This window comes from Phacochoerus africanus, chromosome 1 (genome assembly GCF_016906955.1).
Source record: "Phacochoerus africanus isolate WHEZ1 chromosome 1, ROS_Pafr_v1, whole genome shotgun sequence".
Taxonomy (NCBI): Eukaryota; Metazoa; Chordata; class Mammalia; order Artiodactyla; family Suidae; genus Phacochoerus; species Phacochoerus africanus.
The window spans coordinates 169607539-169634366 of NC_062544.1; the positions used below are offsets into that span (position 1 = coordinate 169607539).

The window sequence follows — 26828 nt, forward strand, 5'->3', positions numbered from 1 at the left end:
TTCAAATTCTCTCCCTAGTCTACTTACATATCTTCATAATAATTTTATAATGTCTTATTTCCACTAAAGATGAAGTGAGAAAGAACAAAGATGAGCAAAGAATGCTTTTGTCAAGCCATCCAAGCCATCATCAGTTCTCAGCTCCTCCAATTTATAAAGAAAACTCTTCTAAAGTCTCAACAAGAACAGAAACCCAATGGCTAGATCTTAGTTGAAAGAAACAGGAAAACAGCAGAAATGCAAGTGATTATTAAAAATTACCAATTCACCTCTTTTATATATTAATATTACTTTTTTTCACCTATAAAATGAAAACAGGAGTTCCTGCTGTGGTACAGTGGGTTAAGAACCCAACTGCAGTAGTTCAGGTAGCTGTGGAGGTGTGGTTTGATCCCTGGCCCTGTGGTTGGATCTGGCAGTGCTGCAGATGTGGCTCAGATTCACATTCCTGGCCTGGGAACTTCCATATGCTGCAAGTACAGCCATTAAAAAGATAATAATAACACATGAAATAAAATGAGTACAGCCTACCCAATATATGAAATAAAATGAGAACAGTGATTTTAGTTTCAAATTAAAAAATATATTTGAAAGAACTATGTGATTCAATAATGGTCCTATCTCTCTCCTACATGTAAGAGAATGGAGAAAGAGTTTAAACATGTTATATAAAATCAAACCATAATGGAGTTTACCTTTTGGGGCGGGAGCTAGACAATTCTGACTTGGGATATTTATTCTTTCCCTTGACATCTGAAATACTGGGTTCTCCACTACATCTAGATCCTTCCATTTCAAAGAAAAGGACAAATATACAGAGTATTAGTAAATTGTTTTAGACTATATTATCCTTAAAACCTTAGTTTTCCAACTCAATAGTTCAACTTTCTTAATACCATCATTCCACTTTTCTTTCCAGTAAACCAGCCAGCTATCCTCTCCACAGTTTCCTAATCTAGTATTTTCTCACCAAAAAGTACCTTAAGTTTTTTTTTGTACAGTCTTTCCCCTGTAGTTATCCAGCCAACCCCCACATGGGCTTAATTTCCTGCTGTACCAAGGCTGCTGAGAGCTGCTGGGGGAAAAAATGAATAAATAGGAGATATTAAAAATGTCCATTTTCCAGAGTTCTCTGGGGGCTCGGTAGGTTCAAGATTTGGCATTGTCACTGCTGTGACTTTGGCAGCTGCTGTGGCACAGGTCTGATTCCTGGCCTGGGAATCTCCATATACAGCGGGTGCACTGTCCCTGGCCAAATGTCTATTCTACAACCTCAGCAGTCACCTTGTGTCACTTAGCAGCTCTTTTAGCTCACACAGCCTCCCTACCCATTCACGAGAATGATCTATATTACACTAGATCCTCTGCCAAGATTTTTAACTCCTTTTACTCCAAGAGGATGACCTACTTCATTTTACAAAAGAAAATCAGATATCTTCATCTATAAGCTATCAATTTTCCTTTCCTAAGTTTTTATTCCCTCAATTATCTGTATTTTCCCTCAACCCTACTTCCTTTCCCTCTAATACTAACTCATCTGTTTTCTTGATCTCATTTCCTCCCACAGGCCAACAACTTATTCTCTCCATTATATCCTATCTTTTCCTATCCATGAATTTCTTTCTTAACCCCCCACCAAAAGCCCTCAATTCTGCCTCCCTCTCCAAGTATTTTTCTCCTATATCAAATAGCAAAATATATAACAGCATACAGTTATTTCCAATTCTTCATCCACTAGTCTTAATTTAAAATATTTTCACATTGCTGTGGCTGTGGCATAAGCCAGTGGCTACAGCTCTGATTCGAACCCTGTCCTGGGAACCTCCATATGCCACAGGTGTGGCCCTAAAATATATAATTTTTTTTCAATGTTGCTCTGGTCTAACCAATCTTCAAAAATTAATTTTGTGGTCACTGGTTGCAAAATCCAGCCATATAACTGTTAAATCCATAGACCCCTCTTCATTTCTCCTCTGACTTCAGAATTTGGCTCTAACCTGTTTCTATCCTGACCTGCTGTTGTTCATGCACATAGCATTATGAATACCGTAAACTACTCTGAGACCCCAGGACAGTATGCTCTATCTTTTGTTTTGAGCTTCCCTTTCATGGCATTTTTTTCTTAACCAAAAATGCTCTTCCTCAGTTTCTCTGATTTACATACTACCACCCAATTCCACTATCACCTCCTTGATTAAAAACTTCCTGATTACTAGTCCTCATGAGAATCTTTAGGAAAAGAGATCTGAAATTTTTGTATAGTACTAAGCCAGAGTGGGAATTATATCATTAAATTGGAAAAAATCTAAATGAAACATGGGGTCATGTTCAAAATTAAAGTTTACCTTTGGTTAGTCCATCTGCCTTTTCACTGGTATTGTTCCCTCCAAGTTGCACAGATTCATCGTAAACATTACATTCCTGGATGAAAACGCATATTTCTTACATAACTACTGTCAGTTTAAAAATGCATCTCATTTTATATTGATTTACTTTACATAATAAGGACGACCTAAATTGCTACCCCATTCTATAGCAATGGGAGAAGATGCATTAAGAGGAAAAATGTACAAACTGATGAAAAAAATTTTCACAGGTACCTCAAAAAAGAAAACTAGTCCGTCTTAACCTTTTCAAAGGGAATACAAAAAGCAAACCACAATTATAAACAGCACATTAGTTACTGTGAGAAACATTCATAAATGGGATTTTAGAATTAAAACGAATTCTAAGACTAAAAACTCAATAACTCAAAAGTCCCTGCTCAGTAAATAATAGATCTTAAGTGAGGCTGCCACTGACATCCTGTTTTTCTGGAATTCCCAGAGTGGGTAGGGGAACAGTCAGGTTTCAGAGTGCCTCCTCTCTTACTGACTTTTTCCTTTTCCTTTCACATGTTCTCCATTATTTCAAAATGCAAAATCCAATCAAAACCTAGGTATTCATGAGCATAAAATTTCTATAGAAGTAAAATTTTATAGTTTTTTGTGAAAATCTTTTCAACTGAGTCTAGTAGGGCAAGGTTCCTCCAATCTTATTTTTAATTCTTGACTTGGTTCTACAGTAGGCATGACAAAGGATTTAATTAATTCTTCCAGTTTAAAAGGTAGCTCATACTGTAAAAGCCAGATCATTTTTTAATCAAAACCTGAGAGTGGTGTTCAAGATTGATTGGCAGGAGTACAAAGTAATCTTTGCCTAGTGTAATAAGATTTTAATTTTTAAAAAAGAATTTTATTTTTTTATTATTATTATAGTTGATTTACAATGTTTCATCAAGTTCTGCTGTACAACAAAGTGACCCAATCACACACATTTCCCTGTGCTATACAGTAGGATCTCATTGCCAAAAAACAGAATTTTAAACGTTTTATAAAATCCTATTAGAGTGTACGTTTTACTAAAAACGTTGTTGAAAAGATGATCTATCCCCTTCCAATGGTATAGTCTAAATAAATTAAAAATCCAAGATGTTCCATTTTTAGAGATAATCAGTAGTACGTATTATTTAGATAACTAACTTTTTAAAACATTAACTCTAAGAAACTGACGTTAAAAATGCCATTCATCAAACATTCTACTCAGTCTTCAGTAATCAGTATAATCATTTATATTATATTAAGCAGTATGCAAAAAATAATTCAAGGAGTTTCTGTCGTGGCTCAGCGGAAACAAATCCGACTAGGAACCATGAGGTTGCGGGTTCAATCCCTGGCCTCGCTCAGTGGGTTAAGGATCTGGCGTTGCCGTGAGCTGTGGTGTAGGTCAGACGCAGCTCGGATCTGGCATTGCTGTGACTCTGGTGTAGGCTGGCAGCTGCAGCTCTGATTAGATCCCTAGCCTGGGAACCTCCATATGCTGCGGGTGCGGCCCTAAAAGGACAAAAGACAAAAGAAAAAAAAAGAAAAAAAAGAATTCAGAAGTTTATCTACAAATAAAGGATATCCTCTACATTATTCTTGTTATATTAAATAGTTTTGCTTAGTAAGCCTTTTCTTCATAAAGTTCAAAGACATAAAGTCCAACCTATTAAATTATAAATACTCCAATATCATAGAATTTAAATTAACACTTTACTCTGTAAGCTTGGAATAGCCAAATCTATTTGAAATAATGAAAATTTTGTTGCAATAAATGCTTAGCTGGAAATCACATTTTCAGCCTCAATTTCAACAAATATAGCAAAACAAATACTCTAAAAACTTCCTACTACATGATACCTTAAGTGCATGGCTGATCTTGGGGAATAAAGGGAAAGCTTTACTGAAAACAGATAATTTTTAAATTGATAATTGACAATGAAGCTATAAGTAGTCTTAAGTGCTATTCTTCAGTTTTAAAAACTAAATGTAGAAAGAAAAGGACATAGGCATTGAACTATCAGGGTAGGGAACTGAATCCAAATGTTAACAACATTAAACTCCCCATCAAAGTACAAAGAAGGAAATGTAACTAAGTGCAATAAAAAAGAATCTTAATAAACAGTGGCAGGGAAGTGATGTGCAGCATCTTTGAAACCTAAAAAAATCAGAACAGCAGTAGAGAAAATTCCAATAAAGAGATATATTTACATATACTTTGCATTTAGTTATTTCCTACTTTAAGTTGTTTGGATTTTCAGCTGAGAATGAAAAGTAACTGTTTCACACCAATAACATTTATTTTCCCCACAAAACTAAATAATTATTAATTCTTAGAAATTGAATATAATAATTATGTGTATGTATGCTATATACAAAAACATACATTATCAAAAATAGTCACTCATATCTTATAACTCAGATATAATTATCATTATTAACATTTTGGCACATACAGTGTGTGTGACTACACTTAGATATATATAAATAAGTATTTACAAAACGAAAACTCAAACCCTATACACAGATGTGCACCTTTTTTTTTTCTTAACTAAAAAATATCATGAAAGTAAACACTCTTCAAAAATAGGATTTTGTAGTTATATAACATTAAATTTTATTGTTATATTGTAATTTAACTATTACCTCATTGAGAAGTGTTTCTTTTCTGCCTTTAAAATATTCTGGGGGAAAATACTTATATTTTTCTCTTTGGAAAAAAATGCATTTCTGATCACTTCTTTAATTTCTTGAAATAGCATTACTGAGTCAAAGATTATAAACCCTTTGAAGGCTTTTGATACACATTACTAAACTTCCTTCCAGAATGTGCCTTCATTCTTACCAGCAACATACAAGAAAGGCCGTTCATCAAATCTCTAAAAATCTGGTATTATCAATACCAAATGGCAATAATTTTTAAAAGACAATAGATTTTATAATAAATCAGAGACATCAGGAAAAAACTCACATACTTTACCTTCTTCAGTTGATTTTTTTTAATTCTTTCAACAGGAAGAGGTTTGCCATCATGGAAGTTGGTAAGAATCACTGCAATGGCTGTCAGAGTTTTACCCTTTAAATACATGTTTTATAAAAACAAATGGTCAGACTCTGAAACCCAGCCCACCAGAGAACATTCCAAAACCACATTTTAAATCAAGTAAGAAAATATCAAACAACATCCATTAAATGCATATTATTAAATAATACACATTTAATGAAAAAAATATTTCATTAAGTTAGTAAATGCTTTACCACATTGTATTACCAAGAATTATTAAATATTATAAGCATCTCTGAGAAGTGTCATTTTATTGAATGACTTTTAAAATTTTACGTCTAAACCTGAACTAAAAACTTTATAATTAAACTACAACTATTTGCTTGCCATGTAATTCAGATCTAACATAAAATGATTAGTAATTCCAATATAAAAATAAAAGCTTAAATTCCAATTTAAAAATAAAAGCTTAAAAGCTACCATACCAATAACACATAAAGGATATATTTCTTGTGCATTTTTCTTAAAAAGAAACATGAATTTTTCATTATTTTCCATAGCTTAATTTATAATTAGTAACACAGAAATAAATCTCTGTCAATTTTAAAGCAGTGTAAAGCAGCAGTTTACAGAGTGCTGTCCACAGGTCCTAGAAGTTCTCCAGGACCCTTTCAGGAGTATGTGCTGTCAAAACTATTTTAGTAATACTACTGGGACTTCATTTGTGTTGATATATGAAGTAATTCCACAAAAGCAACGGTGGGTAAAACTGCTGCTGCTGCCTTAGAATGAAACAGCTGTTGGCACTACATTGTACCAGTGGTCATTATATTTGGAATCATCACATAAGTAAAAAACAAAGTTTCACTTTAAGAATGTTCTTGATGAAGCAGTACACATTCATTTATCAAATCTTACCTCTTAAGTACATCTTTTGAATATTCTGTATCACAAGGTAAGAGGTATAGAAAATACTTCTTTTGCACAACAAAATATGAAGGTTATCTAGAGCAAAGTCCCTTGAGACTAAACTGAAGTTCAACTAGCTACCATGCATCATCATGCATTATCACTTCCAAGTATTAACCTTGTAACTGAAAGAACTGACAACTAGTTATTTATGACTGAGTGCCAGACATTTTCTTGAAAAATGAATAAAGTGAGCCTATCAACCCCAAGGAAAACTGACAGTATTTGTTGCTAATGATAAAATTTGAGCTTTCAAGTAAAAATTAGAATATTAGAAAACTTGTATCCAATGCTGAAAGCACAGAAGCTTCCCAAATGTAAATATCTTTCTAATAAGATCAGCGGTAATATCAATGAATGTAAATTCTTTAATACTGTATAATGAAATGCATCAACATTTGGCATTTCTGTGTAACTCCGAGAACCAATCTTTTCCAAATGAGCAATACTTTGTTACAAAATCATGCATGGTTAAAATATCCACTCAATGTGCCAGCTACACTAGTGGATATTAATGGAACAAAGTATAAAAAGTTCATTGATAAGATTTTTAGGTTCTAAGTTATAACTATTAACCTTTAATAAACTAATACTTGCTTAATCTTATCGTTGTATCTAGTTATCTAAAAAAGCTATTAAAATACTCCCTTTTACAACTGGATAGCTGTGTGAGGACTAATTTTCTTTATATACTTCAACCAAAATAACATATCATAACAGTATGAATAAAAAAACAGATTATAATTTAGCTGTCAACTATCAGGCCAGACATTAAAGAAATCTGCAAAAATGAGGAGTTCCTGTCATGGCTCAGCAGTAACAAACCAGACTAGTATCCATGAGGATGTGGGTTTCATCTCTGGCCTTGCTCAGCAGGTTAAGGATCTGGTGTTGCCATGAGCTGTGAAGTGGGTCACATATGCAGCTTGGATCCTATGTAGCTGTGGTGTAGGCCAGCAGCTATAGCTCTGATTCGACCCCTAGCCTGGGAATTTCTACAGGCATGGGTGTAGCCCTAAAAAAAAAAAAAACCAAAAAATCTGCAAAAATGTCAAATGTAAATGCCAGCCTCATCAAAATTGCTTTTCTTTTAGAGTACTTTTCATTTTAAATACGCTATTTCTGTTTACAAGTAATGAGTTTTGTTAACTATTATTTTAAAAACAATCGGAAAAATTTAATATCTAAATCATAAATATTAAGACATATTAATACAGAAAACTCACAAAAACAAAAGCTCTTTGAGATCCTCAATAATTTTCAAGAATGTAAAGCATTGCTGAGACCAAAAAGAATAAAAACTGCTGGTGTAAGGAATCATATCTTCCTATTAGAAAGCCCATGAGGAATTCCTGTTGTGGCTCAGCACATTAAGGACCCAACATTGTCTCTGTGAGAATGCGGGTTCGATTGCTGGCCTGTCAGTGGGTTAAGGATCTGGTATAGCCATAAGCTGCAGAGTTAGTTGCATATGCGGTTTGGATCTGTTGTAGCTGGGGCTGTGGCACGGGACCCAGCTGCAGCTCTGATTCAACCCCTGGCCTAGGAACTTCCACATGCTGCAGGTGCAGCTGTAAAAAGAAAAGAAAAAAAAAATTAAAGATAAGCTACCTTGAAATTCAAAAGAAAATTGAGAAATGTATGTTCTTTTTTTTTTTTGTATTTTGTCTTTTGTCTTTTTTGTTGTTGTTGTTGTTGCTATTTCTTGGGCCGCTCCCGCTGCATATGGAGGTTCCCAGGCTAGGGGTCCAATCGGAGCTGTAGCCACCGGCCTACGCCAGAGCCACAGCAACGTGGGATCTGAGCCGCGTCTGCAACCTACACCACAGCTCACGGCAACGCCGGATCCTTAACCCACTGAGCAAGGGCAGGGACCGAACCCGCAACCTCATGGTTCCTAGTTGGATTCGTTAACCACTGCGCCACGACGGGAACTCCGAGAAATGTATGTTCTTATCATTACTAATTACTTTAACTGTACTTTAGGTAAATGAGCCAAAAGAAAAAAAAAAGCTTAGCATTAGTTTAAGTAAAAACCATGGGAGAAACTATATTCTAATCCCAACTGGCGCCAACATCTTCCCATCTATATCTACTTCAAAAATTACTTTCTATAAAATCATAGTTACAAAGTAAAATGTTATTAACTCAAGAAAAAATATAATTACCAAACCCATATCATCAGCTAAAATTCCTCCATGAACATTTTCTGGTCGGTCCTTCTCAGAAAAATTAGTTATTGTGTTATAGTATAAGTCACTTCGCTGTTCCCAGAACGGTGGAAGTTCTTTACTATTTTCCCGTGAAACCATCCAAGCTAAAGCTTGTTTCTGATGTGGAAGTAATGGTGTTTCAACAGCCTATAAATAAAGGAAATATCATAAACAGAAATACAATAAACCTTTTCTTTTTCCCCATGCAGAATCTAGAAAACAATTGATCTTGTCATAAAAATGTATAGATTAACGGAGTTTCCCTATGATGTAGCAGATTACGGATCTGGCGTTGTTACTGCTGTGACTCAGATCCCTGCTGTGGGTTTGATCCCTGGCTCTGGAACTTCCACATGGCCATGGGCACGGCCAAAAAAATTTAATGTATCTTAAATTTTTAACACTGTATCTTAAAATCCAAATATTTTTAAATAGAAAGTATTGGCTCAATACCTCAGCTGGTTCCATTTCATGAGTTTTATCATCTTCTTTTAAATCTTCAAACAATTTGTCAAATTCTGTCTTAAGCTACAACAAAGAGCAACAAGAAACATTATGAAGCAAACCAATTAAAATAATAATTGCATGTAATTCAGAGATTTCAAATCATTTAATTAACCAAAAGAGATGAATACCAAAAGGTATGTAAAATAAATTATTTGTGATAATACACTGCTCGATAAAGGCAGAATAAATAGGTCCTATTAACTGTTACAGCCAAAGGAATACAGAATGGAGTTTTAAGTCCTGAGTTTCAGTCACAGCTCTGTCACAAATAACCTATATATAACTTTGGGCAAAATACTTTACCTTTACGGCCCTGTATCCTATGCCTACAAAATGAGTATCTCTAAAGTTTAGAGTATCTCTAAAGTTTCTTCTGTCATTGAAATTCTGTGATTCTATTAACTGTATTCAAACCATTTTGGCAGATCCTACCAAGTATATTTGACTTTTTCAAGTAAATGACATCTCACTTAGTATTACTGCAATCATCCTGCTATGTGCTAAAAAACATTAGGATAATTTCAATCTTATGCTAATTTGATCTAGTTGGTTCTTTAATTTGATTTACTCCAATTTTATAACAACATATATATATGCTAAAATTACTTTTTTAAGTTGGCAAATAAATACACAGCAGCAGCCCAGAACAAATCAGGCTAAGTCTAATAATTGAGGAGAGGTAATCTGGGGTTTACCCACCGGGCACAAGCTTAAGTCCTTCTAATCATGAGCAGGGAAAATACAGTAACTATAATTAGAATATAAAAAGGCTAAAAGTATGGCATTCCCATTGTGGCTCAGCAGGATAAGAAGCCAACATAACATCTGTAAGGATACGGGTTTGATCCCTGGCCTTGCTCAGTGGGTTAAAGATCCAGCATTGCCATAAGCTGTGGCATAGGTCACAGATGCAGCTTGGATCAAGTGCTGCGGTGGCTGTGTTGTAAGGTGGCAGCTGCAGCTCCAATTCCACCCCAGCCTGAGAACTTCCATATGCCTCAGGTGGGACAGTAAAAAGGAAAAAAAAAAAAAAAGTTAAAAATAGAAACAAAAAATTTCAATGTAATTGGCAGACTGATATGCATTAATTTATTTTTTATCATTTATCCCCAAACTAACCTAGTATAACTGCATCCTTGATCACAAAGTAGACAAAGTAAGAAATAATTAAGGTCAAAGATTTGGAACTAATTTTTTAGTACCTCATCTGCAATCTACCAAAAGGAGTAAGATTCAAGCTTAAATTTTTTTTTAATTATGAACATTAAATTTCAAATAATACAAAAACATCAAGACATAGTAAAATATCCCAGGCATATATAGCAATATGTGTGTTTCAATATATGTGTGAACGAATATGTGTGCATATATTCCTTAGCATTGCTTTCTTTCCATATAAGTGCTTGCAATAAACACTTTATCTAAACATTTGGTAACTTATACCTCTAAAGATCACTAATACTAGCACATACATATTTATCCTATATTTTTAAATATCAATCTTCAACATTTAAAATTCACTTTTAGATTACAAAATAAAAGAGAAGTATACCTGTTCAGTTGTCATCTGTACTGCAGCGTGAACTGGCATACTATAGCTTGGCCCAGCTCTTCCAGAGCCCCAACCACTTTCCAAACTGAATCCTAAAGCTATAATTTACAAAATGAAAAGAATAAAATCACCAAACAAAATAAATTATCTTTAAGTAAATAGCTTTTAAAGCTTATGTAAAGCTGAATTTAAAATTCCCTTAATATAATTTTTGAAAAATTTGTTTTCTTTTTGCTTTCTGGGGCCACACCTACGGCATGTGGAAGTTCCCAGGCTAGGGGTGGAATCAGAGATGCAGTCATCAGCCTAAGCCACAGCCACAGCAATGCAGGATCCAAGCTATGTCTGCAATCTACACCACAGCTCACGGCAATGATGGATCCTTAACCCACTGAGCAAGGCCAGGTATCAAACCTGTGTCTTCGTGGATACTAGCAAGGTTCATAACCCACTGAGCCACAACAGAAACTCCCTAAAAAATTTAAAAGTATATACATCTTCTAAATCATTCAAAAAATACATTAAAATAATTCCGCAGGGTTTCAACAACTCTTGCAAAACAAATTAATATTTTTCTTTTTCTAGTGGGAGATTCTTTTTGTCTGTAATTTATTAAAGAGAACAGTTAAAATCAGGGGTTTCTAGATATTATCATTGGGAGAAATTAGGAGAGGGATCTCCTTGTACATTTTTCTGTATATCTATGCAACTATAATCTATAGTTATTTCAAAATAAAGAGGAAAAATTTTGAAGGATTTGTTTTAAAAGATTCCTGAAAAAAAGAACTTGGAGCCTTTAGCACCAATTGGTTCAGCCAACCAAATTCAAAGTATTACTTAAGAGAATAAAGATTTTACAATTCCCATACCTTATGATACCAAAATAATAGGTTAAATCCTAAACTTACTTTTTGGTGCAGGACCCAATTTAAATCCATGTTTCTTCAACTGATCTAAAACCGCTTTTTTATTTTCTTCTTTTCCCCAAAAAGTCATATGTAGAGGCATGGTAAAAGCATTGTTTGCACCAAAAGGAACTACCCTATTGTAATTCGAAGGAAAAGAAAATTAGAAGTTATTTTTTACATTTAAGTCCCATTTAGAATCTGCTAAATAACTGTCACATTCAAACTTTGCATGCAAACAAAATAGAAAGAACTGGGCAGACTAGAAAGACAGAAAAAGGACATGGACTAGGACCAGCAACAATGAGAAGAAACAGATGGATTTTAGGACCAGAATGCCAGAAAAAATGGAGATGATAAAGTGTTTAAAAACATAGAGAGCATATTACAAAGATCATAAGATAAGTAAGATGGTAAGTTTAACTGAGAAGGTAGAGCTTTCACTAACAGAACCACAGAGTGCAGAAATCCACTCTGGGAGAATGAGGAATAATTTTCAAGAACTATTTCTGATCCAGGATTCACTAAAAGTTTACTCTCAATAGCTGAAAAACTTGAACTGAGCACTGCTGAGTGCTCAGTTCTAAGTAACAAAGGCAAGGGGCTCCAAGTGACAAGTACTGCTGAGTATTTCTCCTCAAAACTCACATTTTAATATCCTAAACACCCTATATTTAAATTGAGATCACAAACACAAATGCATGAAAGAGAAAACATAACCAAAGAGACAAAGTTTTAAAAAAGGAACAGGTGGTACAACTAAGAAGGTATATACCTAGTTAATGCAACTGCTGCTACTCAGCTCCAGTCAACTGATGTTATATGGAAATAAGTATCCTGCATTACCAGATCATCCATTTGTCAAGAGAAATCTTTGCAAATATATGTATAAAATGTAAAATATCCAGATATTTAAATATTGGAAATAAATGAAAAAACATTTAAACACTGTGTAGACAAAGTATGTATAAAATGTAAAATATCCAGATACTCAAATATTGGAAATAAATGAAAAAACATTTAAACATTGTGTAGACAAAAATCACACTCATCTGCACCTCATCACAAGCTATCAGCTTACAACCTCTGATCTAAATAAGCACTTCCAGATTTCCTCAATCAATGCACCAAAAGGTTTTTTTAAAAGGATTTTTTCTTAAAAGATGGTATGGACTAATATTTGAACCAAAGTCTATTTTTCTCCATGATGATAATCTACCAGGAAAGTGAGAGAATAGCTTATTTGATGGATTAGGGTAGTGGAGGCAGATGAAAGAAGAATTAAAACATTCACTGAAACATGCTAAAGGCATAGTGACAAAAATTGTCAGGGAAACTATACATACCCCTAAATTCAAAGATCACTACAACTATAAAACTAAACTCCAAAAGCTCATTACCCTTCAACTTGTGCCAATTTGTTGTCCATGATATAGGCCAAAGCAGCTGCAAGATCTTTCTTTAAATGGCCAACCTGATTTCCATTCACATTGTTTACTTTAATTGCATTCTTATCATAGGGGTTATTGGGCTCTCGTTGTAATGCAACCATTTCATTATTATTAACCTAATAAAAATAATAAGCAGATATTGTTATAAATAATAAACATATAATGACAGTTTTCTTCATACTTTATCTGGGATTTTCATTCATTTTTAATGCTTAATGAATAACACCACATATAGAAAATGTATATTTTCTTGGACTCCAATTTCTATAGAAATATTAAAGAATCTATCTTATGATTCTTTTTTTTTGGCCTTTTTTTTTTTTTCAGGGCCGCATCCACAGCATATGAAGGTTCCCAGGCTAGGGGTCAAATCAGAGCTACAAATGCCAGCCTATGCCTCTGCCACAGCAACACAGGACTTGAGCTATATCTGCAACCTACAACACAGCTCACGGCCATGCCAGATCCTTAACCCATTGAGGGAGGCCAGGGATTGAACGCACATCCTCATGGATCCTAGTTGGGTTCGTTAACTGCTGAGCCACGAAGGGAACTCCTACTATGATTTTTTTATAGTATTTTCCAGGTTACGTTCATTGGTAAGTTAAAAATCCTTGGTAATATAGAAGATACAATCAAAACTAAGAGATTCATACTATTTAAAATTTTTAACATTATAACTTCTGAAAACAGGTAATCTCTTGAGCTTGCTATGTGCCAAACATTATTCTAAGCATATTACATAGATAGACTATTAAAGATTGTCATAACTCTATTGGTAGGTACTATTATCTCCATTTTACAAATGAGGACACTAAAGGACAGAAAAGTTAAGTAACTTGACCAAAGTCATAAAGCTAATGAAGTAGCAGAGCTAGGATCTGAACCCAGGCAGGCTGGTTCCTAAGCCTAAATTCTCCAGAATCTGTAAAGGGTAAAAAGGCATTAATTATAAGTCGGAATGGAACAGGAATAAGAAAACCCATCCAGCCTTCAACTCATATCATTATCTGATTCCATTTGATTAAAAACTGCCTAAGGGTGACATAACTGAAAGTGAAGAGTAAGGGCTTCCAAAAATTTTCTCTTCCATAAAAGCAATGAAAAAACTGGCAGAAATTGTCAGAATCAACTTTTTCAGAAGTCTGGAAACTAACCAAAGAATTGCAGAAACCCAGACTTTCTTTTTCCTTCTTTTTATGACCATACCTGCAGCATATGGAAGTTCCCAGGCTAGAGGTCAAACTGGAGCAGCAGCTGAGGCCTACGCCAGGGCCACAGCAACACCGGATCCAAGCCGCCTCTGCAACCTAGGCTTCAGCTTGTGGCATTGCCAGATTCTTAACCCACTGAGCAAGGCCAAGGATTGAACCTGAATCCTCATAGAGACAATATCCGGTCCTTGAACTACAATGGGACTCCCCTGGGTAGTCTTAATTCAAGAAAACAGCTAAGTATCATTGCCTCAGTCCTATCTAGCTCTTGGCTACACAATAGCTTTTAAAAATAACAACCTGCTGGAGTCCCCTAGTAGCTCAACAGGTTAAGGATTTGGTGTTGTCACTGCTGTGACATGGGTTCAATTCCTGGTCCGGGAACTTCCACACGCTGCAGGCACAGCCAAAATTAAGTAAGTAAATAAACGAATGAATGAATTAATGAATAAAACAACCTGGACTTCTTGGTACAGCCTAGCAGTTATCAGAGGAAGCACACTGGAGCAAAATCTTTCAAAATTCATTCCTACTGAATTGTCATTTTGCCACTATTTGTCACTATAGTGGTTTCCTAGAGGACCCCCACCTATAAAGATATTTCTATTTGACCTGTGAGCTTACCCAATACAAAAAACCTTCTCCCTTAGGTAGGTGTTTGTCAAAAACAATTTTATAGGCAGTGAGTAATAGCTAAGGCAAACAAAACAATAAGGGCTTAAAAGGAAAAGCTGGAGAAAAGATGGCCAAAGGGGCTTTGAAACGCTCCAACATATTCTTGGGAATCTAGAAGGGCAAATGTAAGCAGAGGGTTATATGCATGCCCAGGGCTGTGTATACACTCAGGAAAGGAAGTGAGAAGGCCTTAAGTTTTCACCTCTGGCTGAACTTGAGGCTCTGAACAGACAGGAAATAAAGGTTAAGGGAGAGGTGTCAACTACCTGGCTGAGAGTTGAAAGAGTGCCCCAAATGCACACAGATCATCTCAAGTAAAGAATGGAAAACTTACTGGCTCTAGTACAGTCATTAGCTGGCCACTAAGCTAACCAAATATAGACATCAGTAGCCAGACCAAAAAAAAAAAAAAAAAAGAATAGATTTTAGGAGTTCCTTTGGTGGTACAGCAGGTTAAAGATCTGGCATTGTCACTACTGTGGCTCAACTATGGTATGGGTTCAATCCCAGCCCCAGAATTTCTGTATGCCGCTGGCATGACCAAAAAACAAACAAAAAAGAATGGATTTTACAAGGTTAATTTAGAAAAGTTACTAAACAAACAACAATTAGCAAAATCAACAACAACAAACCTTGGAAAGAAAGGAACAATGATGGAAGAGGGTAGAACACGATGGAAGATAGTATGAGAAAAAGAACATGTGCGTGTGTGTGTGCGTGTGTGTGTGTGTGTGTGTGTAAAACCAGATCACTGTGCTGTACAGCAGAAATTAACACACATTATAAATCAACTATAATTTTTTAAAAAACAAAAATAAACTGACAATCTCGATTACGCTTTTGGGTAGAAAAAAAATTTTGTTAAAATTAAAAAAAAAGAATCTGATTTCTAGAGCTGCCACATTATTAAGTCAACTATGGTCAACTAATCTCTGACACAGGAGGTAAGAACAAACAGTCTCTTCAATAAGTGGTGCTGGGAAAACTGCACAGCCACATGTAAAAGAATGAAATTAGAACACTCTCTAACACCATATATAAAAATAAACTCAAAATGGATTAAAGACCTAAATGCAAGGCCAGATACTATAAAAATCCTAGAGGAAAACATAGGCAGAATGCTCTTTGACATAAATCACAGCAACACTCTATCTGATCTACCTCCCAGAATAAGCACAATAAAAATAAAAATAAACAATGCGACCAAATTAAATTCAAAAGCTTCTGCACAACAAAAGAAACCATTAAAAAAATGAAAAGACAACCCATAGAATGGGAGAAAATCTTTGCAAATGATGCAACAGACAAGGGCCTAATCTCCAAAATATACAACAACTCAACAGCAAAAAAAACAAACAACCCATTCAAAAAATGGGCAGAAGACCAAATAGACAATTCTCCAAAGAAGACATATGTATGGCCAATAAGCACATGAAAAAAATACTAGAGAAACGGAAACCATAACTATAATGAGGTACCACCTCAAAGCCATCAGAATGGCTATCATTAAATCTACAAAAACAAAAGCTGGAGAGGGTGTGGAGAAAAGGGAACCCTCCTGAACTGTTGGTGGAAATGTAAATTGGTACAACCACTATGGAAAACAGTATGGCAGTTCCTCAGAAAACTAAATGTAGAACTACCATATGATCCAGCAATCCTATTCCTGGACATATATCCAGACAAGACATTCATTCAAAAAGATACATGCACTCCCATGCTCATTGCAGAACTATGCACAATAGCCCAGACATGGAAACAACCTAAATGTCTATCAACAGATGAATGGATAAAGAAGATATGGTACTGAGATATACATTGGAATACTACTCAGCCATAAAAAAGAACAAAATAATGCCATCTGCTGCAACAAGGATGCAACTAGATTCTCATACTAAGTAAGTCAGAAAGACAAAGACAAATACCATATGATATCACTTACATGTGGAATATAAAATATGGCACAAATGATCCTGTCTACAAAACAGAAACAGATCACAGCACTGGAGAGCAGACTTGTGGTTGCCAGGGGAAGGGGGGAGGGAGTAGGATGGCTGGGGAGTTGTGGGGTTGGTAGATGCAAACTATTACATTTAGAATGGATAAGCAATGGGGTCCTCCTATACAGCACAAGGAACTATGTCCAGTCTCTTGGGTTAGAACATAATGGAAGACAGTATAAGAAAAGAATGTATATATACGTATGACTGGGTCACTTTGCTGTACAGCGGAAATTGAAGGAACATTGTAAATCAGTTACACTTCAATAAAAAAAAAATTTTAAAGTCAGTCAACTTTTTAACAACAACAAAAAAAAGACATGCAAAGAAACAAGAAAGTACAGTTCATGCATGGAAGAAGTAAGCTATCAATCATCTATCCCTAAGGAAGCACAGATGTTGGACTTACAAGAAAAATTTCAAGTTCTAAATTTAAGTATGTTCAAAAATCTAAAGCAAACCATGTCTAAAAAACTAAAGGATCAGGGATCCAGTGTAGCTATGAGCTGTGGTGTAGGTTGCAGATGCAGCTCAGATACCTTGTTGCTGTGACTGTGGTGTAGGCTGGCGGCTGTGGCTCCGATTCAGTCCCTAGCCTGGGAACTTCCATATGCTGCAGCTGTGCTCCTATTAAGCCAAATAAATAAATAAATAAATAAAATTTTAAAAATTTAAAAATAAAGGAAAGAATGAAAACTGTCTCATCAAATAGAAATTCTGGAGTCAATAAAGTACAAAGTTAACCAAAGTCTAAAATTCACTAGAGAGGCTCAAACAGCAGATATGAGCAGGCAGAAGAATCAATCAATGAAGTTTAAGATAGATAAACTGACACTACCACCTCTGAAGAACATTTAAAGAGTGAGGATCAGAAAGAAAAAAGAATGAAAGGGATTTCCCACTGTGTTGCAATGGAATCGGCAGCATCTCTGGAGTGCTGGGATGCAAGTTTGATTCCCAGCCTGGCACAATGGGTTAAAGGATCTGGTGTTGCTGCAGCTGCAGCTGCAGCACAGACTGCAACTGTGGCTCGGATCTGATCCCCAGCCTGGGAACTCCATATGCCTAGGAGGAGCCAAAGCAGAAAAAGAAAAAAAAAAAAAAAATGAAGAAACATCAACCAGTCCTGTGGAATGACAGCAAGGATACCAACATACACATAATGAGAATCTCAGAAGGAAAGGATAAAAGGAGGTAGAGAGAACATTAGAAGAAATAATAGTTGAAAACTTCAAAAATTTAATGAAAAAAAATTAATCTACATATGTAAGGAGCTTATCAAACTCCAAGTTTAAAAAAACTCAGAGATTCAAACCCAAACACATCAGAATCGAACTGTGGAAAGAACACTGAAGAAACAGAATTCATACAGGGATTCTCACTAAGATTAACATCTGGGAGTTCCCGTCGTGGCACAGCTGAAAGGAATCCGACTAGGAACCAAAAGGTTTCAGGTTCAATCCCTGGCCTCACTCAGTGGGTTAAGGATCCAGCATTGCCGTGAGCTGTGGTGTAGGTCGCAGATGTGGCTTGGATCTGGTGTTGTTGTGGCACAGGCCAGAAGCTATAGCTCCGATTAGACCCCTAGCCTGGGAACCTCCATATGCCTCAAGTGTGGCCCTAGAAAGACCAAAAAAAAGACACACACACAAAAACTAATATCTGATTTCTCATCATAAACCATGAAAGCAAGAATACAGTAGTATTCAAAGTGCTAAATGAAAGAAATTTCAACTAAGAATTCTACATCTTGCATAACTATCATTCAAAGATAAAAAAGAAATTAAGATATTCCCAGATTAACAGAAACAGAGTGAATCTATCACTAGCCAACCTGCCCTACAAGAAATATTAAAAGCAGACCTTCAGGCTGAAATCAAAGGCACTAAACAGTTAACTTGAATCTACATAAAGAAATTTTTAAAAAAAGAAATAAAGAGCACAGTATGAAACTTTTGGTTGTAACTTTTTCTTCCTATCTAACCTAAAAGGATATAGAACAATCATTATATATCTATGTTGATGAACATACAACATATAGAAAATAGAATTAATCTATATGACAACAGCACAAAGGAGTGGGGAGGAAAACAATGGAATTATCTAAAAGCAAAGTTTTTATAAATAATTGAGATTAAGTTGGCGCTAATCCAAACTAGATTCTTATGAATTAAGATGTTAATTGTAATTCCCAGGGCAATTACTAAGAAAACAAAATGTATAATATATAATATATACAGTACATATATAACAAAATACACAGTAAAAGAAATTACGAGGGAACTATTGCGGTACACTAGAAAACATTTAACAGAAAAGAAAGAAGTAATGAAGGCCAAACCCAAGGGACACATACTGTAAGATTCCATTTACATGAAATGGCTAAAGTAGGTAAATCCATAGAAACCTACTGTAGAACGGTTATAAATTAATGGATGCCATAGGTTAAGGGCAAGGAGCAACATGCACTGATTACTACTGTAGACAAGGTTTTTGCAAATGATGAAAATGCTCTGGAACTAGACAATGGGTTTTGCAATCTTGTGAATATCTTTAAGAAAACACTGAATTGTACAATTAAAAATGGTAAATTTTATGGTATATGAATTGCCTCAATTTTTTAACTGCCTGAAAAATAAACCAAAAAGCTGCTTTAAACCTCTCCCAGCATGTCTACTGACCCAAGAGACTAAAGGCCTTACCAACCAGAACATTAAATATTCCTCTCTAACTCTTTGAGGATATTCTGTGACACATAGCTCTGTCCTCATCTTTTTTTTTTTTTTGTCTTTTGGCTGTGCCTGCAGCATGTGGAAGTTCCCAGGCCAGGGATAGAACTCATGCCACAGCAATGACCTGAGCTGCTGCAGTGACAATGCTGGATCATTAACTTGCTGCATCATAAGATAACCCCAGACATAGCTCTGTTCTCCACTGGCCCCCTGCCCCTGTGCCACTGCTTATAGCATGATCTCTTTAAACCAGATTATGCAAATTCCAGAAAATATATAACCAAAAACGGAGGGCAAAATATGGAGACTATAAAAACAAAACATGATCCAAGTACAAGACAAAAAAGGACATGTTAAAAAAAAAAAAAGATTAAGATGACAAGTAGAATTAGAACTAATTATAACGGTATTCTTAGAATAGAAAATAATCTACTTTATCATAAAAAAAGACTTTGATGGGTAAAGAAATAAAAAATTTAAACATGAGAAAATTGAAAACACTTCTAAAATGTTAAAAAATGAACAATGCCAATACCATGTAACAAAATTTAGGAGATATACCCAATGTTTACATTGAAGAATGTTTACAAGATAAAAATCTTTTATTAAAATTAAAATTAAGTGTTCAAATAAAGAATCCAAAAACGAAATAAAATGGACCTAAGGAAAATGGAATAACGGAACATAAAAATCAATGAACATAGATGATGATAATAAAAAAAATACCCCAGGGAGTTCCCATTATGGCTCAGTGGTAACAAACTTGACTAGTATCCATGAGGATGCCAGTTCAATCCCTTCTATCTATCTATCTATATATATATATGAAAGAAATAAACAAAAGGTCCTACTGTATAGCACACAGAACTATATCCATTCTCCTGGAATAGACCATGAAGGAAAAGAATATTAAAAAAGAATGTATATATATACATATGACTGAGTTGCTTTGCTGCACAGAAGAAAGTGGCACAATACTGTAAATCAACTATATTTTTTAATTCTGAAATAGAAGAAAATTAAGTTACAGAACAGTCAACACTAAGACATCACCAAATGAAACTACTGGACTTTCAACATAAGTGAAATAATCTTCAGTTATCCAAGCAAGGTAAGTCTGATTCACTTATGTAGGAGAGAATCACATTGGCATCAGAATTTTCACCAGCAACATTTTATACAATATCAACATATCATGGAGATGGAGTTCCCATTGTAGCTCCGGGGAAACAAATCTGATTAGCATCCATGAGGATGCAGGTTCGATCCCTGGCCCTGCTCAGTGGGTAAAGGATCTGGCATTGCTGTGAGCTGTGGTATAGGTCGCAGATGCGGCTTGGATCTAGCATTGCTGTGGCCAGTGGCTACAGCTCTGATATGACCCTTAGCCTGGGAACCTCTATATGCCATGGGTGCAGCCCAAAAAAGACCAAAAAAAAAGATATCATGGAGAAAAAAATGTGGGTCAAGGATTTTATATTCAACCTAACTGCCCTTGAAGCATAAATATCCCAATTATGAACATTTAAAAAAATCAGGAAATGGTGTTCCTTCCTAAGGATGTCCTAGACACCACATTTCAGCACATTTCAGACAATTACAAAATAATCTGAGAAATGTAGTATTATAAAGAAAATATGGGAAAATAAAACACTAAACAAATCTAGATCATAGAATTCTTTCGCAAGGTGTCTCCTTCAAAACATGCTTCAGACAATCAAAAAATGATGTGAGAAGCTTAAACATAAGAAAAATATTGAGAAATAGAAGAACTAACAAGTCCAACTTCCCATAGAACAACACATGCAGTTTCTGCAATAAATCAATGACGTGAAACAAAGGGTGACTTATGAAACATAACAACCAAAGGGATATTAACTTGTTTTGGTTCTGATTTTTAAAAAATTAATTATAAAAAGGCATTTTTAAACAATCAAGATAAGTGATTATGGATTAGTTATTAGATGTAATAGAAACTAGTATTATTTTGTTAAATATAACAATGAGAAAGAAAATTTCTAAATTTTTTAGGTACACACTTAAATGTTGTAAAGTGATACAGCTGGAATTTTTAGTACCAAAGAAAAAGAAAGTGATGAGCAAATGTGCAAAAAACTTGTCTAACTGCTGAATATGGATCATAAGTATATGAAAACTCATTGTATCATTCTAATTCTATGCATGTTTGAAATTTTTCATAATTAAAAAATAAAAGTAGGAGTTCTCGTTGTGGTGCAGTGGAAATGAATCTGACTAGGAACCATGAGGTTGCGGGTTCAATCCCTAGCCTCATTCAGTGGGTTAAGGATCTGGCGCTGCTGTGAACTGTGGCATAGGTCGCAGACGTGGCTCGGATCTGGGCTTTGCTGTGGCAGTGTCGTAGGCCAGCAGCTACAACTCCCATTCGACCCCTAGCCTGGAACCACCATATGCTGCAGGTGCGGCCCTAAAAGACGAATAAATAAATAAATAAAAATAAAAGTAGATATATCATCCAAATAACACAGAGCATACTAGACAACCATAACAAAGACAACTGCTTTCTCTTTGTCTCTGTTTTCTCTCTCTCACATACACAGAGCAGGAAACAGATACAGAAACATAAATGCAGGAAGAAAAATTGGAAGATAGTTTTACTATAAAAAGGAAAAAAAGACCTAAAAGTAGACAATTCTCTTGTCTAATACTTCCTAAATTAAAAATACTAAAATGTAAAAATGTGCTGAAGGACAGGAAAGGAGACAGCAAGAGACTTGGAAGTCATTTTGCAAATTTACCACATAGTATCTGTACTTTCTATGCAAATCATTTAACCATCCTGAGCTACCTTTACTCAGTTCTAGAAAGGGATAATAGATGTCCTACTACCTCAGAGACACTCTAGTGATCAAATGAGACCATACAGGAAACAGTGCTTTGTATATTGTGACCATGATATAAATGTAAAAGAATGTAAGTAATTAGGTATTTATCTCTTCCCTAGATATATTTCAATTACTTAAGATATTTACTGCACATATCACCTTCTCACTCTTATTTTCTACATTATACATGACATCATATAAACTTAGTATTTAATATTATACTCACTACTCCTGTGTAATAGCGTAGTCCAACTACATGACCTCTCAAAGTACCAAATAAAACTGAATCTAGCTCTTCATCACTCGTTAGGAAGTCATCTGGAGGAATAATATCTTGGAATTCAAAACGTGGAAAGAAAGTTGGATATGAGAGGCGTGGAAAATTTCCATGGACTCCATACTGGACAGTTTGCAAGTACTTCCAAACAGGATCTCTTAAAACAAAACAAAACAAAAACCAGGAAAACAATACAATATTTAACCAAATATTTCTCAAAGACTACACCACACTTAAAGGCCAATTGTTTTCTCACACTTCATTTCAAAAAATTAAATCTCATGTGGGAAGGGCTATATGAAGATTAATATATATAGTTCCTCTGGTTAAAGCAGGGATTAAAGTGAGTACAGGTTTCTAGAAACCCTACCTACCTGTTCAATAATGTCTCTTCTGCCCACAGGTACTCAAAGTGAAAACCCCAATAAGGGTTCACAAACCTCTTTCCTAGTGATGATCACCTATTTAAAGTAAAATGTGTGTGATGTCTGCAAATAATTATATGCCAAAATTTCAATAGAGAATGAGCTGGAAGAGACTTGCAAATAAAGGACTATCTATACATGAAGCCATTTATAACTTTACAAGTAATACACCCAACATCCATTACGTGAATTCTCCTCGAAGAGATCCCGCATTTTATTCAGGTATCCAAACCATGTCACAATGGGAAGCTGACATCAAGCCTCCCCTCCTTTGGTTTAAGGGTAACCTCAATTCCCCCACAGATAATTGGAGAGTTGTTTCTGGAACGGGTATGTAACCCAATTTGGACAATGAAGAGAGGAAGCCGGAGAGGGGGCTTTCAGGAAGCTTCTATTATCCTAAGAACGGACTGACGCTATTTCCCCAGCGCTTGGCTTGCACGTCGCGCATACTGCTTCTGGCTCCCCTGCAGATAGATATTTGCACGTCTGTGCACGCACATCAACGGTGAGCTGCTTGAGGATACGGGCTGTCTTATCCGGCCCTTTCTGCCAAGCACAATGCCGAGGGCACAGTGGGTATCTGATGAGTGTCTTGCAGGTCACAATCCCGGCCTAAGAGTGTGGCTTTGAGCCCCAGGCCCCCTTACAGCCCTTGACAGAAATTTCCCCAAGCCCTGGCATGAGATTCGCCTGAGGAGCCTCCCCTCGCCAGGCAAAACTGTGCATTTCTTTCTCCCGCAGCTATTAAAAGCCGCCAGCAGGACGAACACTGGCTGCACAGCTCGCACGGGTAACGCGAGGGAAACGCGGGGAAGGTCAGGTTCATCTAGGGACGCCGCCAGGCCGTTACCCCCTGTGCCCAACCCCCTCCGCCCCCTTCACCTCTTAAACATCCAGGACATGGCGCTGGGTGGGTGACGAGGGGAACGCTTGGGCGCCCGGGATCGTTCTCGAGCGGCCTCGATAAGTGTCCTTCCAGGGCCCGCGGCCGAGAAGCCGGGGACAAGTTTCGAGAGCCGCGAGCAAGAGCACACTCCAGAAAGGTGAGACGCCGGGAGCCTAGTCAGACGTCGACGCCGACCCCTTCCAGCAACAATCTGAGAGACAAGCGACGCTTTGTGACTGGCACCGCCTATGTCCAATCCCGAGGAGGAGTTTACGGAGACGAACCAATCAGGGCACGAAGGGGAGGGCAGCTCCGCCCCGCGCAGCGATTCAAAGACTTGGGGGGCTGTCCCCGCTGCAGGGGCGGTTCCATCCGGGTTCTCCCTCGCCCCCAAGCTAGTCGCGCGGGAAAGCCACGCGGCCCCATCAGGCGGACTAAGGTGCTTACGGTGTTCGCGTTTCTGATTGATTCCCCGCCTCAAGCAGAGGGCGACCACTGTCTTTTACACTATTTCCCTCAAGCCCTAAGCCTCAGCCCCATTCTTCAGGCTCTACCTCAGCCTACCTCGAATTTTCTCTTCATCTGATGTGACATATAGTAGGGTATTCCACTGAATAAGCTCCCGGCTTTAAGAGCCCTGGAGCTACCAACGAGATCCTGTCCTTCATCTTCTGTGGTGAACCCGTGTAGTTGCCCTTAAAATGTGCATTTTAAACTCCGCTAGCTAACCAATGAGACAGACCGGCCTCAGAGAGCATAATTGCAGTTTCGATTTATGGAGTCCCTACCCCCCACCTCTTTTTTAAGAGAAATTTTTCATTCTGCTAGAGGAAAGCCATAAAATGAGATGACAGCACAAGAGCTTTATTGGTGACTGCTGGAAGTGGCCAAGTTTCCCCTGGGGGTAAGCTGCTGTCCCTGCGGGGCAGGAAGAAGTTGGTTTTCCGTGGGGAACTGTAGGGGGCACTCCCAAGGGCTCTGTCGACCTCTTTTGAGAGTCTGAGGAGACTCAGGAGAATTCGGCTTTGAGTGGGTGGGCGAGTGGTCCGGCTGCAGCGCAGGTGCTGTCAGGGCTGGTTCTCTGTCCCCTGGGAGCCTTTTAACTTGTGCAGCAGCAGCCCTAGGGTAACAAGCTGGTGGTGGCCCTGACCTGTGCTTTGGACTTGATATAACTAACACAACTGCTTGTGGACCAAAGAGGAAATGTATTTGAGAAAGGGTTAGTGTTGACCCGTGCCCTTCGAAGAGTGGTCCATTTTACACTTCCATCAGCAGGGTATGACAGGCAGTCAATGAAACAGTTTTTCAAGAGGCATTTGTTGATTAACTTAAACTATCACAATCTGTAAATATGAACCTACAGTAGAATGAGAAAAGAAACTTGCAGCAACTTACTCATTTCACTAAATAGAAGGAAGATGAAGAGAATGGCATTTCAAATTATTTTAGTTATTTTACTTTCTTCTGGAAGTAGTATGAGGCAAAAGGCAATATTGTTCAGTTTTTGATGTGCCAGATCTAAATAACCGATCTATTGGAAAATACGGCAGTAAATGCCTAAATTGAAAATGATTTATGTGTAAAGTTAATAAATTATGTTCATCAGACTGAAAGATAAAATTACAAATGTACCAATATAGGTAAACCTTACTCGTTCAAGACTTGACACCTGTGAGGAAAGGCCATCCCACAGGTAAAGAATATGGATTGAATGCAGTAAAAATACCTATTTAAAGTCAACGTTTGTGTTCATATCATCACTATTTTATATCTCAGACCTAGCAGCTGAACTTACTTGAACACTTTCACTTAATCATTCTTTATTATTTTTAGTTTTAAAAAAGGGTAATTTGTACTAGTTTGATTAAAATGTCACAACACTTACAAATTCAGAACTATCACACCAGATAATGTTTTCTGAAAAAAAACATTTATAACTGAAAAAAGAGAATTGGACAATGGCTTGTGTGTTGGACTGATGGATAAGGAGGAGATTGTCAGAAAGAGGACAGTGAAGAAGATAAGGGCCAGATTACATACAAATTTATAGTCTATGATAGAGTTTTATTTTAAATGCAATAGAAAGTCACTAAATGTTTTTAGCAGGAGAATGACAAATCTAAAAATAGGCTTTAAAAAATTCACTCTGGCAGCTCTGTGGAAAATGGGAACAAAAACAAACGGAGAGACTGGTTAGTTGATAATCAGGAAATGATTGTGTCCAGGAGAGAAATGATGATAGTGTGGAATGGGGAGGTGATGAAACTAAGACAAACCAAAGGGTTTGCTAATGGATTTGGATATGGGTGCTGAGGGAGGGGAAAGAGTAAAAAATTCCTCCAGCTACCCACCTCCTAGTCACAAACATGCTTTCTCATCCTCTCTTCCATTTTATGCAAATTAAACATGTCACTTCCCTGTTTGATGCTATGAGCATGAAGTCAAAGAATGACATGTGTGCCCCCCCCCCTTTTTTTTTGTCTTTTTAGGGCCACGACTGCAGCATATGGACATTCCCAGCCTAGGGGTCGAATCAGAGCTGCAGCTTCCAGCCTACACCACATCCATAGCAACACCAGATCCTTAACCCACTGAGTGAGGCCAGGGATCGAACCTGAATCCTCATGGATACTAGTCGGGTTTGTAGCCGCCTGAGACACAACAGGAACTCTCATGTGTGGCTTTTTATAATCTGTCCCCTACTTCTCACCCTGTCACTTCCCAACACACCTGCCTATAATGGCCTTCATATGCATAACCATAAGGACATTCTCACACCCAAAGAAAGTAA

General features: G+C 36.7%; 1 protein-coding gene across 3 annotated transcripts in view; it reads right to left on the reverse strand.

Annotated features, from left to right (window-relative positions):
• HLTF (helicase like transcription factor) overlaps nucleotides 1-24270 on the reverse strand; it is a 71704-nt gene extending 47434 nt beyond the window's left edge. For all 3 annotated transcript variants that reach the window (XM_047784333.1, XM_047784341.1, XM_047784325.1), the window contains exons 1-10: nucleotides 24034-24270; nucleotides 22673-22880; nucleotides 12911-13077; nucleotides 11514-11647; nucleotides 10606-10703; nucleotides 9000-9074; nucleotides 8502-8693; nucleotides 5341-5436; nucleotides 2346-2421; nucleotides 696-786 (exon numbers count right to left, since the gene is read on the reverse strand). In XM_047784333.1, the coding sequence (XP_047640289.1) occupies nucleotides 696-786; nucleotides 2346-2421; nucleotides 5341-5436; nucleotides 8502-8693; nucleotides 9000-9074; nucleotides 10606-10703; nucleotides 11514-11647; nucleotides 12911-13077; nucleotides 22673-22880; nucleotides 24034-24053 (1157 nt within the window). In that variant the 5' untranslated portion in view covers nucleotides 24054-24270. The remainder of the gene's footprint in view (nucleotides 1-695; nucleotides 787-2345; nucleotides 2422-5340; nucleotides 5437-8501; nucleotides 8694-8999; nucleotides 9075-10605; nucleotides 10704-11513; nucleotides 11648-12910; nucleotides 13078-22672; nucleotides 22881-24033) is intronic.
• Between the last annotated feature and the right edge of the window lie 2558 nt (nucleotides 24271-26828).